Genomic DNA, 16,812 nt, shown 5'->3' on the forward strand with positions numbered 1-16,812 from the left:
TTTTTGTGCGTGGAAAATAGGGTTAGGGTTGGAGCAAAACTTCTTTCTAAAAGACTTACATTGAAATTACAAGTGAGATTATACAAATTTATACAAATTCATCTACAAATTTGTATAAATGTAAAATAGTTTTATTTTCCTGTGAGATTCCTATTTTCCTGTTTGGTGTATCAAGGCATAAATTTTCTTAAACAAAAAAAATGTAGGTCTGGGCTTAATTTTGCCCATCAAGTGAACGGGTAAATGTAGTTCACTATTATTCTTTCTCATGTGAATTACTGTTTGTTCTGCTCTCATGATGTTAATAGATTAGAAGAGATACATGAGAAAGTGGAAGTTTGAGTTTTAATGAAGGCTTGCCTCTAAACAATCACTACTGGGGTGAGTACTTCAAACCAAAACCTACAAAAGGGAGTTTCTACAAAATATCCATTATCAGTAAATACATACAAACTGCTGAGAGACTGTGCTTACATAATAATAGGGAAAAAAAGACCATCGCAACTGCTGTTTCATGCTAACTTAAAGTGAAACCCATTAGCTTAGTAAATATTCATTCAGTGGTCATTATAAAAGATTATTACATTGTTCATGCAAGTTATTAAATATTGATCAATCAAATATATATCCTTATTCTAAGCATTCTGAACACTTTTCTGTGCAGTTTTAGAAAATTGTTTTTCATCATGACAATTTATATTACTCAGGTTAAAAAAGAGCATCATTTGAAAATCGGAACCGCAGGTTTACTTAGGAACTTTTACACTACAAACTTATTAGTATGCAAATCAAAATATGTCTATTGTAATAATTACTCATATAATTTCAATATTTCACTATATACACATGTCTGGGAGTACCAAGTCAGTTATAGGGATTCACCCAAAGTTCACCCAAAAGTAATACTAATAATAATTCTGTCATTTACTAATCAATTCTGTCATTTTCTAATCATTTATTTACTCGCCTTTACTTGTTCAAAACCCATTTGAGTTTCTTTTTTTTTCTGTTGAACACAAAAAAAGATATTTTAAAAAATGTTGGTTGCTGGGACTCTGACTTCTATAGTACTTTTTCCAAACTATGGAAGTCGATGGATCCCAGCAACCAGCATTTTTTTAAATATCTTCTTCGGCGTTCAACAGAAGAAACTTGCAAAGGTTCGAAACCACATGAGGGATGAGGAGATCATTTACATTTTTACATGAACCATCCCTTTACCACAGTGAAAAGGTCAGTACTCCCACACATCAACATACAGATTTCAATGAAAGTGACAATCATATCCGTTGTACTGGAGTAATGCTTAAAAAAAGATTACATTTTAATCAGTAAATTACACAACAGGAATGTTGTGCAAGAGGCTGGAGGCAACGCACGATTAGTTGTCAGTTATTTTGTCTTTCATATAATGTCAGGAAATGACGTGTGAAATGAAACCACATACTACTAAGCCACTACCTGAAGCAGAGTCCATATTAAAATATTGTTTGTAGTGTTAACAGAACTAACGGCTGCACTTTTTTAAACAGCATCCATGTTTAACGTGTAGTTTCGGCTGCACTTTATTAAACAGCATCCATGTTTAACGTGTAGTTTCGGCTGCACTTTATTAAACAGCATCCATGTTTAGCGTGTAGTTTCAGTTTAGTTACCTAAAAGATGCTGGCCTGGGTTATAGAAGCTAACTACATGGGTTGTTTAGGTTCAGGGGGAGGTTTAGATACGCTAGTACCTATTTATTACAGAGTAATTACATACTAAAGTAGTCAGTGTACACCCGAAACTGGGATGTAAAATAAGATGCTACCGAAATAACTATATGTACAGTAAATATCGGATTTTAGCTAAAATTATAGTTGTCATGGTTACCAAAAACGCAATAGAGTCTTGCACTGTGTCTGCGTATATATGTGCAGGATAAAACCGCCTCACTAACGTCTGTCATCATTTCCCTCGCATTATAATAAGAGCTGACAGCTTCGGTTACTATTACAGATATCTTTTTAAACTCTAATGAAACAAAACAGTTGGTGAATTAGTTATTCTGCATCCATATCCTTTTGTTTTCCGCACAATCACACAACGGTAAAGAGCAGCGTATGAATGACTAAATGGTTGTTTTTTTTGGACCATCTACGCGTCTCAGCTACCGGGTCGAAATTGTTGAGACAATACTTCACGTTACCTGACCGGTTATGCCTGTAATGATAGCCACTTTCCTCTTCCTCTTGCTGTCTCCGTTCATACCGCCACTGGTCGTCGTTGCTGTACACTGAGCCATTCTCTGAAGCGGGTTTCTGGTCGGACCGAGTGTGTGTGGTTTGGTTCCGCTGTGTGCGTTCGTTTATCAACTACGGATGCAAACACATCCGAAACTCCAGCTGCTGAAGAGACACATCAGAAACCTGCAGTCGGCAGCCAATCACAGAGCAGAGCGCCAGTGACGTGTATACCACAGAACGAAGAGGAGAGGAATCATGCTGGCTCATGGTGAAGATGCGTCACAGCGCCAGCTTAAGGTTTAAATGTGCAGGAGGAGTTGGACACTGCTTTTTACTTTCTCTCTTAAATTTTATTTACAAAAAGATAAATTAAATAAACTAGCAAAATTAAAATATTTCTATTAATAAAAATGTATAATAATAATTATTACGTACACATTTAATATTTTAATAATTAAAAAAATGATTGAAGTAGATATGTTTTGCTTAGATTTTCATAAATAACAAACATGAATTATATTTATATTTTATAATAATAATAATAAAATATTGTGAACAAATTAATTTCATATAATTAATATATAACTGTTAAATATCATTTATTACTGTTGTTAAAAGTTTGTGTATTATTATTATTACATAGAAAATATGTATTCACATCTTTTTTACTCAAATGTAAACTATTTTAGGGCAACACGGTGGCTCAGGGGTTAGCACTGTTGCCTCACAGCAAGAAGGTCGCTGGTCAAGTCCCAGCTAAGCCAGTTGGCATTTCTGTATGGAGTTTGCATGTTCTCCCCGTGTTGGCGTGGGTTTCCTACGGTTACTCCGGTTTCCCCCACAGTCCAAAGACATGCAGTATAGGTGAAGTGAATAAACTAAATTGGCAGTAGTGTATATGTGTGAATGTGAGAGTGTATGGGTGACAGTACTGGGTTGCAGGTGTGTAAAACATGTGCTGGATAAGTTGGCGGTTCATTCAGCTGTGGCGACTCCTGATGAATAAAGAGACTAAGCCGAAGAAAAATTAATTAATGAATGAATGTAAACTATTTTAGTGACATTGTTATTATTACAAACATTTAACATTTATAATAAAAACAATAATCAATATGAGAAATTAAATACACAATACAGTTATTTATAATTATTATGTGAACAATACTACAAATATTGATTCAAATTTTTTCCAGATATCTTACGTCATTGCAGAGAAAGTACAATTCAACTTGTCTGGTTTTGCTAGTTTCACTGTTCTTCGCTTGTCTTCCAAACTAGTCAAGCTGGTTTGTTGACTGGATATCGTGTGTGTATATGACGTGTGAAACGTAATCAAACAGAGTAAGGTAAAGCACAGGACTTCAGAATGAATTGAATGAACACGATAATCAAATGTTTGTTCAAAATATATTTTAATTTATACAATACTAAGTTCTAAACAACTTACAACAAAATAGATGATTTCAAATACTGGAGGTAATTTGTGAAAATGTACAAGACCTAATACAAGCCCTGAAATTATTTCATATTTTCCTAGCTGTTTATTATACTCTATATTTCAGCATCTCTCAATCCGGTCACTACATACAGGATTTAGAAACTGAATAAAAATAAATAAATCCTTTCTCTTATTTTTGATCACAAGCTGAGTTAGAATCCTAATCTAAAACACTGTTAGCCATCAGCAGACGTATAATGAATTTCACCCCATTTACTATAGTGTGAAAGCATTTCAAGTAAACATCAGACAGGGTGAACGAAGCAAAAACATCATCTATGTTTATAGAACCACACAAACACACACATTACGCTTGAAGGTAGTGTTCTGTTTTTACATTTGCCTTCATGGAAGGTGAGATGTCTACTAGGAAGTGAGGGAGTGAGCAAAACCCTATCAATGCCTAATACAGCTTGAAACCAGTGTTTTAAGCTTAAAAAAATCACAACATAGCCTTGATATCTGCAACTACAGGCATTAGATAAGCATTTGGAGCTTGTGGGATCCTGAACAATTCATTTTGCCTTCAAGGAAACACTCTAAATGACCATCATGTGGTGAGTGAGAGCTGTATTTGGGTTATTTGTATCAGATAACAGTAGTTACATGCACATGAACTCTAGCCGCACAAGCGTGTCATTCAAAAATTGTATCACATGCAGTTTTTTTTAAAGTGTGAAATACAGTACAGTGTCCTGTGTGAATTTGACTGAAAACCAAATTGTAATGCCTTCCCAAATATCATATGAAATGATACCATGAACCAGTGATGTAAATAATATAAGACTCAATACATTTGTGCGTACAGAGTATGATCAGGGATTTCTCTGTTGCACAAAGCCCAAAATGTACTTTTTTAACCCTCAAAGGGAGTGTTAAACCAAAAATGAACATTTCCTCACCATTTCCTTATACACAAGTATTTCTCAACTGTTATATATTTTTTTCTATTGAACACAAAACAAAACAAAAAACTGGAAAAAAGGCAGCCCTGGGCATCCATAGTAGGAACAAAAAAGTCAACGGCTGTTTTTCTCCAACATTCTTCAGTAAATCTTTCTCTGTGTTTAACAAAAGAAAGAAACTCAAATACGTTTGAAACAAGTGGAGGATGAATAAAAATATGGGTGCACAGTCCCTTTAAATCCATTATTTTTGACAATAATCATTTCATATTAGGGTCTTTAGTCACGTGTATATAACTAAAACCGATGAATATCTACCTTCTACAATAGCATAAAACTCCTGATATTCTAATACAAAAATTTGAATTTTTCGAAAGTTAAAAGGAATCACTTTGAGAAATTGTGAAATGTCAACCATATTCTCAATACTGTTATTAACCGCATCTTCAAAATCAAGTTTCTGATCACTGACAGCTTATTCACCAGATCCACCATCAAGTGATAGTGACACCTACACTTGGTAGACGTTTAATAGCTTGTGATAACTATAAGTGAAACATCGTGACCCTTTTTTACCAAAGATTTATAAGAAAACAGATATTCATCAATATTTTTTCCCTAGTTATATTGTTTATAATAACAGCTTCAGTAATACAACGAAGGTTAATGACTAACTTTAAAAAAGAAATGATTAATGAATGATGCTCTACGTCACTCTATGCTTGACACGTGCGTTTTAGGGTGCACTCACACTAGGCTATCCGAACCATACCCGGGCGCTTTTCCTGGTTTGTTTGACAAGTGGTTCAGTTGGCCGGCCCTGGCCTGGCTGGAAGAGGTGTGCCAGAGCGCGGTTCACTTGGCCGTGGCACGCATGTAGTGTGAGTGCAAAGCGTGCATGAGCCCGAAACTGAACGGCGACATCACTTTTAAGAGACTGTTTCATATGAATTCATTAATTATTCTTACTTTCAATGAACATGATCTGTCATAGTTTATTAAAGACGCAAACCCCTTCAGCAAACCTCCTAATACGTGCAGCACAAGCGTCTTGACTGCGTATTACAAATTTGACTGCGTCACTGCATATCAAACAACTTAAAATAATACAAATTTATGTAACTAAAGCAATTTCCAATGTGCTGAGCGAGAGCACTTCTGTTCCCGTTAAACTGAACAGCCGCATCATCGATAACGTAATTTTGCTCCGGCTCAGAATGCAAAATGCAGTGTGAGTGCAGGCCGTCGGGGGAGAGGGAAGGAGGGACAAATGCGCTTCGACAAAATTCAAGGCAACTACATAGTGTGAGTACACCCTTAAGGTGTTTTTGGATTGCTTTCAGAGTTGGAAAAGAAACAAAGATGAAACAACAACCAACGAACTACTGAAGATGCCAAAAACAACAGACACTCATGTTGACTAGTGCCTTTTAAATAAGTATAAATACATGTTTATCACTAATAAGCTAATAAGCTAATTAAAAGTGTATGATTTGCTATCAAAATTAGATTTTTTACCCAAAAGTATACTTCAGCCTTCCAAGATTCTGTTCTGTTTTGTGCACTGTCCACATTACATAATATTATCCAAAGGTCTTTGTCTTAAATCCGAGCTGATTATCATTTGAATGCTGGGTAGACACAACCGTCCTTGAGACAGAGCAGAATGTGAGAAATGAAGTATACCTGTGCCTTTAGAAACGTACACATAAAAAGTATACTTTGGGCTTGACATTCTTTATCCAATCCAGTCCTATTGTAAAGTGCACATTCAAGACCAAACCAAGACCAATTAACTGTGTATCATTTTTTTTCATAAGACAACAACCAACAGACTGTTAAAACCAACCTAAACCAGGACTGAAGCACAGGGTAAGTTCATAAATGGCTACTACTTTAAAAAAATGATGACATGTGTTTGTATCACAAGTGATGAGCAGTATTTTTGATGTGTTGTATATATGTTTTCGCTAAAGGTTGAGGTAAATAGGTAATAGATATTGTACAGTACAGTATGCGACTGTAGTATTAAACAGATGTTGTGTAGTTGTTCAATTACAACAGTATTGGTCCAGTTTGTCACCACGGGATCAGGATGACCAGCCGATGATCACTTCTGCAGAAAAAAATAATATAAAGTAATGCAAAAGTAAGTTTTAAATATTTATGTTATATTATTAAAATTATATTTTTTAACCAGGTCACTGTATTAACTTTTAAAAGGGATAGTTAACCAAAATATTAATCACTTATCTTGTTAAAAAAATGCATCAAATGAAAGAGGCATGGAAGCCAATAGGAAGCTAATCAATTGTCATTTTTGTAAATAATGCTCACTAGAGTCTCACAAGCTCTGTCTCATTTCAGAGGCTGCATCCTCCGAGGGACGCAGACTTCAAAGGTGAGTCCTTCGAAGTCCACACAAGCCGAACCGAGCAATTTGAAATGAGACAATCTGGCCTACAGAGGACAGATCTCGTCGACAAGCAACCATTATAGCTGCTGTTAATAAACAGTAATAAAATTTTGTAATGACTTTTTTTCAGAGTGATTTTAAAACTTATTTTAAGCAATATGAAGGCAAAGCAAGGTTTACAGAAGCTGGAAATATAATTCTTTAGATCCATACATGTACACATAATAAAAATGTAAACGGTCTATAAAATCCCTTTTTATTAAGACATGTCATATTCTTTTTGTTTTTTAACATGTGTTTAGAAATCCAAGTAAAATAAAACTAAATCATACATTTAGTTTGAAGTTTTGTTTTAAAAACATCCTGCCATTATCAGCGCGCAATGAATCTTGAGACATTCGAGGCCGCAAAGGATCCAGTGGTTGTGTCCTTCATTACCTGGGAAACGAAAGATGCATTTTGAGGCTGCATTTGAAGGAGCTTTCAGTTTTTTTTTAAAAAATTAGACAGCCTTCGTCGCGCCACAATGCAACACCCTTTGAATGCATCCTTCGGAGGATGCAGCCTCTGAAATGAGACACAGCTACAGAGGAAATAAGTCATGCAAGTTTGAATCAATGCGTGATTTTTAAATTAATTAATTAATTTATTTGAGTGAACTATCCCTTTAACTTGTTTCATGTGGTAAATATTACATTGGCCTATATCTTACCTGTTTAACCCTCTGGTGGAGGTGCATGTGAAGAGTGACACTTGTTTTTCTGTGAGAGAAATGCATTAATTAGATACCATAATGTGCATTCGTTTACTACTGCACTAATATACTGTAAATGCGAGTTCAAAGCTGTTGTGAACCTTATGATGCAGGCGGTAGTGAAGCCCTCGGTCTGAAAGCCATGGGTGTTTCAGGGACTGGGACGCACTCATTCTCCAACTGCACAAAAAAGCAGTGTACATCAAAATATAACTTTGCAGAAAAGAAGACAAGGATTTATCAGATTTAGCAAAGTTCTAATGAGACACGGTATTCCACCTGCTATTAAGATTCAGCATTTTTCATTTTCATCAATTCAGTCATAAGCAGATGACGCCAAATACAGGCCCTTCTTTAGAATATAGTAGCTCAGTTTATTATGGAAAGAATTAATTAAATAATAATAATAATATTATTATTATAATATGTATCCATTAGGTGTTACTGGCCACTAAAGTCAGATAAATATATCTAGAAATATCAGGGCAGGGTTGATTGATGAATTATGCACCAGGAACAATGGCGAGAAAAACATGACCCTAAATGGATTGGACTAATCTGGACAGATTGTGCATCTTAAGGATGGTTTGCAGATTCATCAAGCAGGAGCCATCGTTGTTCATAAGATTAATGCCTAAGTCTCTTGCTGCTTTTGATTTTGAACTCCGATATGAATATGAAATTAGGTAACATCATGCTCAGTCCACATAGAAATAATGAAATGGGAGAGAGCAAAATTCAGTAAATGTCTCAGCTGTGAAGCTCTTGGGTTCAAATGTTCTCAGATTTGGTTTTAAGAAAGCTTAGTCTTGTATTCGATTGTGATTGAACAGCTAAATCAAAATATTGACTGTCTAGTAACACAAACTCTGCAAGCACAGAATGTGGCACTAGGATTCTATGGGAATTTAAATGTGTTTTGTCTTAGAAGATACGATCACACTGAAACACTTATCTTGTTTTGGTCTTCAACATGACTCTGGTTTAAGCTATAAAAGTAACAGAGGCATGTCCGAAAAAATGTGCAATGTTGGTTTGTGCAAAAGAGTAACTTTAGCGTTGGATTTGCAGTTGAAGTCAAAATTATTAGCCCTACAGTGATTTTTTTTTTTTTTTAAATATTTCCCAAATGATGTTAATCAGAGCAAGGAATTTTCCCCCAGTGTTTCCTATGAGATTTTTTCTTCTGGAGAAAGTCTTATTTGTTTCATTTCAACTAGAATAAAAGCAGTTTTTAACTCAATTTAACAGAAGAACTAATATTTCTGAATAATTCTGAATTCTTTTGCCCCCAATTTCTGCTTAATAGAGAGAATATTTTTTTCAACACATTGTTTAACACAAAGTAATAGTTTAATAACTTATTTCTAAAAACTAATTTCTTTATTCTTTGCCATGAGTACTTATTATTTTACGAGATATTTTTCTAGATACTAGAATTCAGATTAAAGTCACATTTAAAGGTTTTTCTAAAGGTTAATTAGGTTAATTGAAGTTAGAGTATTTAGGCAAATTAGGCATTGTATAACAGGGGTTTGTTCTGTGAACAATCGAAAAAGGGGGCTATTAATATTGATGGCTTTTGAATTTTGAAAAAAAAATGTTTAGAAAAAAGTTTAACTGCTTTTATTCTTTCGAAATAAAACAAATAAGACTTTCTTTATAGAAAAAAATTATAATAAATACTATGAAAAATTGAAGTTACTCTTACAACTCCTACTGTTACTTTTACAGTTTCAACCAGAGTCATAGTGAAGGCCAAAGCAGTTTCAGTGCAGTCACAAACAATCCTATCTTCTAGGACAAAACATCCCTTTTTTACATTTAAATTCCCACAGAATTCTAGTGCCATTAAACATTCAATACTTTCATTTTGCGTTTCAATCACAACCGAATACCAGACTAACCTTATTGCAAACTGTCCAGAGAGCACCCTTACATTAACACAGGGAAAATACAAGAGTTTCGGTAATTGAGTTTCGGTAATCGAAAATTGAGTTTCGGTAATGTGGGTTAAAGGCAAATGCAGCAATAAGTCACTCTGATAACTAATTACATTTAAAACATGTTATTTTCATTTTGCTCCAGCTACCGCACATGTGCAAAGATAAGCACAACACCAATCACCTTTACAGCTGTTTTGATGGTAATCTGAGGATGCGGTTACAAACATTGGAAGAACAGAGACAGAACCCAAGCAAAGACCACAAGAATACACTGAAAGAACACGATATGTGACAGGATTTGATGACAAGAGATTTTTCTTGTCAAACTCAGTGCTAGTGACATCTGTTGGTCAAAACCGTGTAACTGCAACAAAAACTCATACATTAGAATTGCCTTTTTCCAAATATGTATATTGAAAGTATAGCCCATCAATTAGCTTATCATTTAATATCGTTAAATATTAAGTGTCTGTATAATATGTGTTTTTTAATCAACTTTCAAGGCTTATATTGTTTGTTCCATTGCTGGTTTTGTAAACAATAGACTATTAGCTTGCCTTATTCCTTTTTTATTTACAAATGTCCATTAAAATCTCTGAAAACTCATAAAGCTGATCTGAAGTACAGTAAAAAACTATGAAACCTGTTCAATGATTTTCCACTGGGGAGAATCCATATCAGTGAACCCACATGATTCATACTAATTATATAGTTTTACACAGAACAATTGAATTTTTTAAATGTTTTGAAACAGTAATGACAACGAAGCCCTGTTTGCTGAAATTAAGTGACCTTGCTAATTTGATATGAACTGATGCAAAGTTTAAGATTTGTAAAGGTTTAGCTTCATGAAGCAGTGCTTAAAACCAACCACCAACCATCACTAAGTCAAGATTTCTTTCACTGTGGTATCAGTATTGAGTGTTGCAATTTTCCTGATCCAATACTTACTGTCTTTACATAGTATTTCTATAGTCTTTGGGAACATGCATGCTAAGATGGAAACAGGGCCTTACAAACCTTTTGCTCTTTACGAGCAGGCGTGATATAAAGTCTTTGGCCTCCTCAGAGATGTCAGCAAACTCTGCCTCTTCAAAACTCCACTGACATGCCAGGATGTTGTTTAGCGTCTCATTATCATCCTCACCCAGAAACGGAGACAAACCACTGAGCCTGCACACAAAAACATAGGTACATTTAACAAGAATTTCTCCTTCGGTATGGTTATGACCGTGCTTGTTGATGGTGCAAGCTCACAGCATGTACGTAATGACACCTAAACTCCACATATCGGTCGGGAATGAGACAAATTCATAGTTGATGACTTCAGGAGCCAAGAACTCAGGCGTGCCAAAGTTCACCCTCAACTTTTCCCTGGGTTTATATCTGAACAAAAGAGAAAAAAAAGAGAGAGAAAGTGTATGAAGGCAGCTTTAAGTGATGCTTGACCCAAAAATGAAAATGTATTCACTTTTAAGTGATTTCTTTTTCCTGCAGAACACAAAGGAAGATATTTTAAAGAATTATGGATACTGGTAGACATTGACATCCATAATACTATGAAAGTCAATAGGTGCAATCGACTTCATGCAGCGCTGCGCAGATCGATCGAAATCTGTCTTAAAGCAGTGCATGCTGGTTAGAAATTTTTTCCGGATTGATGCTGCGCCGACGCCACGTGACTGTCACATGTGGCATCAGAGTACCGCAACAGTGCTCCGAGATCAGACGACTGATTCAGGCCGTGCAGCATCTGAAGAGCAACTGCACGAGCTCTGATGACGACACTGATATTACATGATTGGCCGAATACACAGCATGACAACAACCATGTGTGATTCGGGTTTATTATTGGACAAATTCAGTCTCACAAATTTCAAAACAAACAATTCACTTGTCATACCATCTCTATCAGGCTTATTAAAAGACTACAAATATTTTGCTGCAGTAGTCATGTTTTGTTAAATAATCTGGTTATAAAGGCTGGCTTGTTTGCACAGGTTTATTTTCAACCTTTTTTATACAGACAATTTACTGCATTCCGCTCCATGAACGATTTAAATGATATATTTTAGTAAATTACTAAATATGCTAAATATTAACTCAAATAAGTCTTACAGACTTGTGATAAAATAATTATCATCATTGATCCTGCCACCCTAAAAGTTTCTTAACAAATTAAGTTAAAGAACTATTTTATTAAATAATTTTAAATTTATTTTTACGTTTTATATATATATATATATATATATATATATATATATATATATATATATATATATATATATATATATATATATATATATATATATATATATATATATATATATATATATTTTTATTTTTTTTTTTTATTTCTCCTGTCTAGCCGTTTATACCTGCTCTTTCTGGGAAGCTTTTACTTAAAGTGTAGCTCACTTATTTTAGGAATGTCCTATTGCCTTTTGTTCAATCTTTTTGGATTAAAGTGCTTTTTTGAAAATGCTTTTATCATCCAAAATAATCTTAATCATTGTGTAAAACTTAATCAAAACACCTTGTTTTGGGTTTTACACTAATATATATTGGAAAGTTTTATATCTATAAATGTAAATAAATGTAAACCCTTTTTAGCACATTCAAACAAAAAGTATTAGCCTAGAATGATGTTTAAACTCCTTGAATTTGTGCTTATTGCTTTGTATTTAATAGGCCTGTTCGTTTTTATATTTATATTACCCTCTCATTTCCCCTTATTTCTCTCATGCGTTTGGAATATATTTAATTCATAATTCCCTTATTGTTTAAAAATGAACTATAGTTAGTAGAGACTGTATTCTGTTTATTTGTAAATCTTTTGTTGTTATAAATAAAAAATAAATTAAAAAATGATGATGACGGCATGTGATCGGTCATCATGACTGCTGCAACTTTGAGCTCCGAAGTGTCCGCCTGTCCGGCTTGACGGCTCCGTTTTCAACTCCGCCCCCGCCTGCGCTCGGCTAATCTCGTTGATCACCGGCTGCAGCTGTGCTGCATGTCAAACGCACCTAATGTCTACAGGTTTCAAAGTTTCTTTAAAATATATTTTTGTGTTCAAAGAAACTACAAACAGGATGAAACAAGTGGAGGGTAAATAAACAATTGCAGAATTTCGGGGTGAACTCTTTCTGTGAAGTGTATCAAAGAGGACCTATTATGCCCTTTTTTACAAGATGTAACAAGGTCTCTCATGTTTCTAGATTGTGTATTTGAGGTTTCAGCTCAAAATACCCCACAAAACAATTTTCATAACTCTTTAAAACTTCCCCATTTAGGCTTTGACCCTAATTGTGCCATTTTGGTGACTGTCACTTTAAATTCAAATAAGATTGTACTCTTTTTCAGAAGAGGGCGGAGCTACAAATGCCTATGTGACGGCATAGAAGTAGATCCAAAATTAAGACTAACCTCCTCCTATGCTAATGAGGGACAGATTAAGGGGCTGATCACACTGAATGAGTTTTTTGCGTTGAGAGTCACCTTTTTTGAATAATTTACTAATGGCGAGCGTTTTGCCCGCTGCTTATGTGCCCTGTGCACCTCACGTTTTAACCGTCTGCTGCGCCTCACGTTTTTACCCTTGTGTGCCGTGCGCTCGCAGTTGAAAAAAGTCAACTCTGAGTGGAAAAAGCATGTTAGTTCAGTCACGTCTGTTTCATTCTCCAATCAAATGAAAGCAGAGATGGAGTTTCCATTGAGGGGACTGCAGTGTTTGTGTTGTCAAGACAACTACGGAGACTTGATGGAGAAGAGATGGAGGAGAGACTTGTGGTGCTGTTTTGAGTTATCCGGTGCTGTATGACTTTACAAATACTGAATTTCACAATATTATTGAATATTACAATTATACCAAATCAACAGCAACACTCACGCTCAATACACAGCTGATTCAGTCATTGCCTAGTGACATTAAAATAGCCCCGTGCTTCTTTTTTTCTTGTCAACAAAAAAGGCAGTGCGGTGAGCCTCGAGTTTTTAGAACGGAAAAGTGCGTTCGGTGTGATCGGCCCCTAAGAAGGAGAGAATTAGGGAGTCACTGATGGGCAGAGTTTTCCCTCTTTGATGACATGCAATGAGAGAATGTCAATCAAATCCACTGTTTTGATGAAGCGTGATTATAAAAAATCTAATGTGTAAATTTTACTAATAGAAGCTTGATTATATTCACACACTTTTGCCACACAACTATGTTTAAACCCCTTATAAAAGTGATCATTGCATAATACAGGGTTCTTACACCTTTTTCAACCTCAAATTCCATCACATTTCAAGAACTTTCAAGGTGCATTTTTATGCTTTTCCAGCACCTAACAACCACGGTAAATTAGGTTTTTATATGCTGTATGTACTTTTTCACATTTAAATCCATTGTGCTATTTTAAAAAACACAATAGGATATTTCAATTTAAATTGTTGAATGCTTTGGAGCAGGGGTCACCAATCTCGGTCCTGGAGAGCCGGTGTCCCTGCAGGGTTTAGCTTCAACTTGCTTAACACACCTGCCTGGGTGTTTCAAGTATCCTTAGTAAGACCTTGATTAGCTTTTTCAGGTGTGTTTGATTAGAGTTTGAGCTAAAATCTGCAAAAAAAACAAGTTTGGTGATCCCTGCTTTGGAGTATAGATTTATTGGAATAGTTCACCCAAAAATGGAAAAAAAAATGTTTGTTAAAACAGTTCAGTTATTGGAGGAAGTATCTTTTTAAGTTTGGTCTGCTTCTACCTAAAGTTGATATCTCAAAAAATGAGCTTACATTTAGATTTTGTTTGGATGTAGTAGCAAATTGACATGCCTGTTTTAAACTATTTCTGTGCGGTTTGTTTGTCGTTTTTAGGTGCAAATATGCATTCTGTGTGAATGTCTCCTTAATACGCACATGTGGTGAACATTTTGCAGTGAAAACTGGTCGGATGACAACAATTTTATGCACTCACACAAATGCTCCCAAATATATTTTGAGCTCGCATAGACAATATTTTGGGTGCATATGCAACCAAAACGGTTGCAATTTCGAGCCCTACAATTTCAATTTCAAGCAGGTTCAAGCACTTTGTCCAAAATCCAAGCACTTTCCTAACCTTGAAAACACTATATTAAAAATCAAGCATTTTCCAGGATTTCCAGCATCCGTACGAACCCTGATAATAGGTCCCCTTTAAATGATTTAAAACCACTGACCTTCTTGCAAGCCCGAAGTCGATTATCTTGACCTTGTTTGTTTCTCGACTGATACAGAGAATGTTTTCAGGCTGTTGATGCAGTAAAAATGTCGTCAAAGCTCATTCTTCTTCTGCTAATAAATTACTGCTTAATTATATTCACAAAATTGTGTCTGGTACCTTTAGGTCAAGGTGTAAAATGTACATCTTGTGCATGTACTGAAGGCCCTCAGTGATCTGTCTGATGAACAGCACTGTGTCCAACTCAGTCAGCTTGTAGTTTTCATCTATGATCCGGTCAAACAGCTCTCCACCGTCAACACTAAAGCATACAAATACTCATTTATAAACACTTACTTAATACTGAAGTTCTTTTCAAGGGTCTGTTTAATATACAGATAAAGATTGAAATTAAGTTAGTGACAGAGGCTCTCTGTGTGTATATGTTTTTGGATAATACTTACTACTCCATCACTAGAGTGATTTCATGTCGCGATTCAAATGCGGCATAGAGCTGGATTAAATTGGCATGATTTAACTGGTTCATCACTTCAATCTCACATTTTACAACCTCCTGAAAACACAAACATTAAAAGAAAGTCAAAAATCCATTACTGCACATTTAGCATAATTTTTAAGATGCAGTTCATGTTAAAAAATGTTGATTAATTAATTAATTCATTCATTCATGTTCTTTTCAGCTTAGTCCCCTTTTCATTAATTTAAATAAAGCTAAAATAAAATAAATGTTTGATAAAAACAAACTAAAACAGAACTAAATGAAATCAATTCAAAAGTACTAAAATTTATTATACTAAAAAAAGTTAAATGGAATAATTTGTTTTTATTAATTAATTGTATTGAATTTAACATCAGTAACTACTTTAATTAACAAGAACTTACACTGGAAAATACTTTTATAACTATTTGTTTGTCTTAGTTAAATGTTAATTTTAATACATTAGTAAAAATTTAACATTTTATCTACTTATATTTCATGCATCTGAACTAACATAATGGCTATATTTGTTTAAAACATCAATAAAAAAAACAGTGCATGATTATTTATGGTGAATTGTTACAAATAATGAGTTCAATTTAGAAAACACTCAAAAAATGACAAATTAAAAACAAAAAAAATGTAATATAATTTTAAAAAGACTAATAAATACCGTAAAGTTTTACAAACATAAATATTATTAAATAACATTCTTATGGTCCACCATAAGTTGAGTCATTGTTTAAAAATGAACATAAGCTGAAATGTTTTGACAACATTTACCTAAGGTCAAAGTACAGTTGCGTTGCCTTAAAATGGACATGGACATTGGCATTTACCTTCTCTTTCTGACTCCTGGCTTTGATGATCTTGGCTGCTAATATGAGGCCGGAGGACTTCTCTACACATTTGTGCACCATGCCAAACCGTCCTCTATTAAAAAACAAAATAAATAAATACAATTAAACTCACATTTAAATCCTCTAAACTGCCATCACCCTGAAAAGAGGAAATCCACTTTAATGTCCTCCTGTTTCTAGGTATTCACTTTCACTAAGGTCTAAAAATATGTTGCACGTCTCACTCAACATCTTTCTTTCTCTCTCTCTCTCTCTCTCTCTCTCTCTCTCTCACAAAGACACATCTATCTGTCTTATGTATCGTGTATCTTGTAAGCTCTTAAAATGTTTAAGAATCTTGTGGCATGTGTTTAATATCACAGGCATCCCACTTTAAACCTTTGATGTAAATATTTCTAATGTAGTTTGATACAATATTATTATTTCAATGCTTGGCTAAAATGTAGAAATGTTTTTGTGAATTTGCGACAGTTTTTGAAATAAGACTTTTCTGCAGGCCTACATCTATTTAATCTAAAAAACTATTAAAA

At 34.5% G+C, this 16,812-nt stretch overlaps 2 protein-coding genes across 7 annotated transcripts in view; both read right to left on the minus strand.

Annotated features, from left to right (window-relative positions):
• The window catches only part of gmds (GDP-mannose 4,6-dehydratase), a 115,957-nt gene extending 113,539 nt beyond the window's left edge, over nucleotides 1-2,418 (minus strand). For both annotated transcript variants that reach the window (XM_056445254.1, XM_056445253.1), the window contains exon 1: nucleotides 2,189-2,418. In XM_056445254.1, coding sequence (XP_056301229.1) covers nucleotides 2,189-2,284 — 96 coding nt within the window. In that variant the 5' untranslated portion in view covers nucleotides 2,285-2,418. The remainder of the gene's footprint in view (nucleotides 1-2,188) is intronic.
• Nucleotides 2,419-3,616: 1,198 nt separating this feature from the next.
• The window catches only part of mylk4b (myosin light chain kinase family, member 4b), a 58,151-nt gene continuing 44,955 nt past the window's right edge, over nucleotides 3,617-16,812 (minus strand). For all 5 annotated transcript variants that reach the window (XM_056481626.1, XM_056481625.1, XM_056481624.1 and 2 more), the window contains 9 exons: nucleotides 16,262-16,355; nucleotides 15,388-15,497; nucleotides 15,104-15,245; nucleotides 14,943-15,013; nucleotides 11,002-11,130; nucleotides 10,765-10,917; nucleotides 7,900-7,978; nucleotides 7,757-7,805; nucleotides 3,617-6,744 (listed from right to left, as the gene is read on the minus strand). In XM_056481626.1, the coding sequence (XP_056337601.1) occupies nucleotides 7,761-7,805; nucleotides 7,900-7,978; nucleotides 10,765-10,917; nucleotides 11,002-11,130; nucleotides 14,943-15,013; nucleotides 15,104-15,245; nucleotides 15,388-15,497; nucleotides 16,262-16,355 (823 nt within the window). In that variant the 3' untranslated portion in view covers nucleotides 3,617-6,744; nucleotides 7,757-7,760. The remainder of the gene's footprint in view (nucleotides 6,745-7,756; nucleotides 7,806-7,899; nucleotides 7,979-10,764; nucleotides 10,918-11,001; nucleotides 11,131-14,942; nucleotides 15,014-15,103; nucleotides 15,246-15,387; nucleotides 15,498-16,261; nucleotides 16,356-16,812) is intronic.

The sequence above is a fragment of the Danio aesculapii genome, chromosome 20 (assembly GCF_903798145.1).
Source record: "Danio aesculapii chromosome 20, fDanAes4.1, whole genome shotgun sequence".
NCBI lineage: Eukaryota > Metazoa > Chordata > Actinopteri > Cypriniformes > Danionidae > Danio > Danio aesculapii.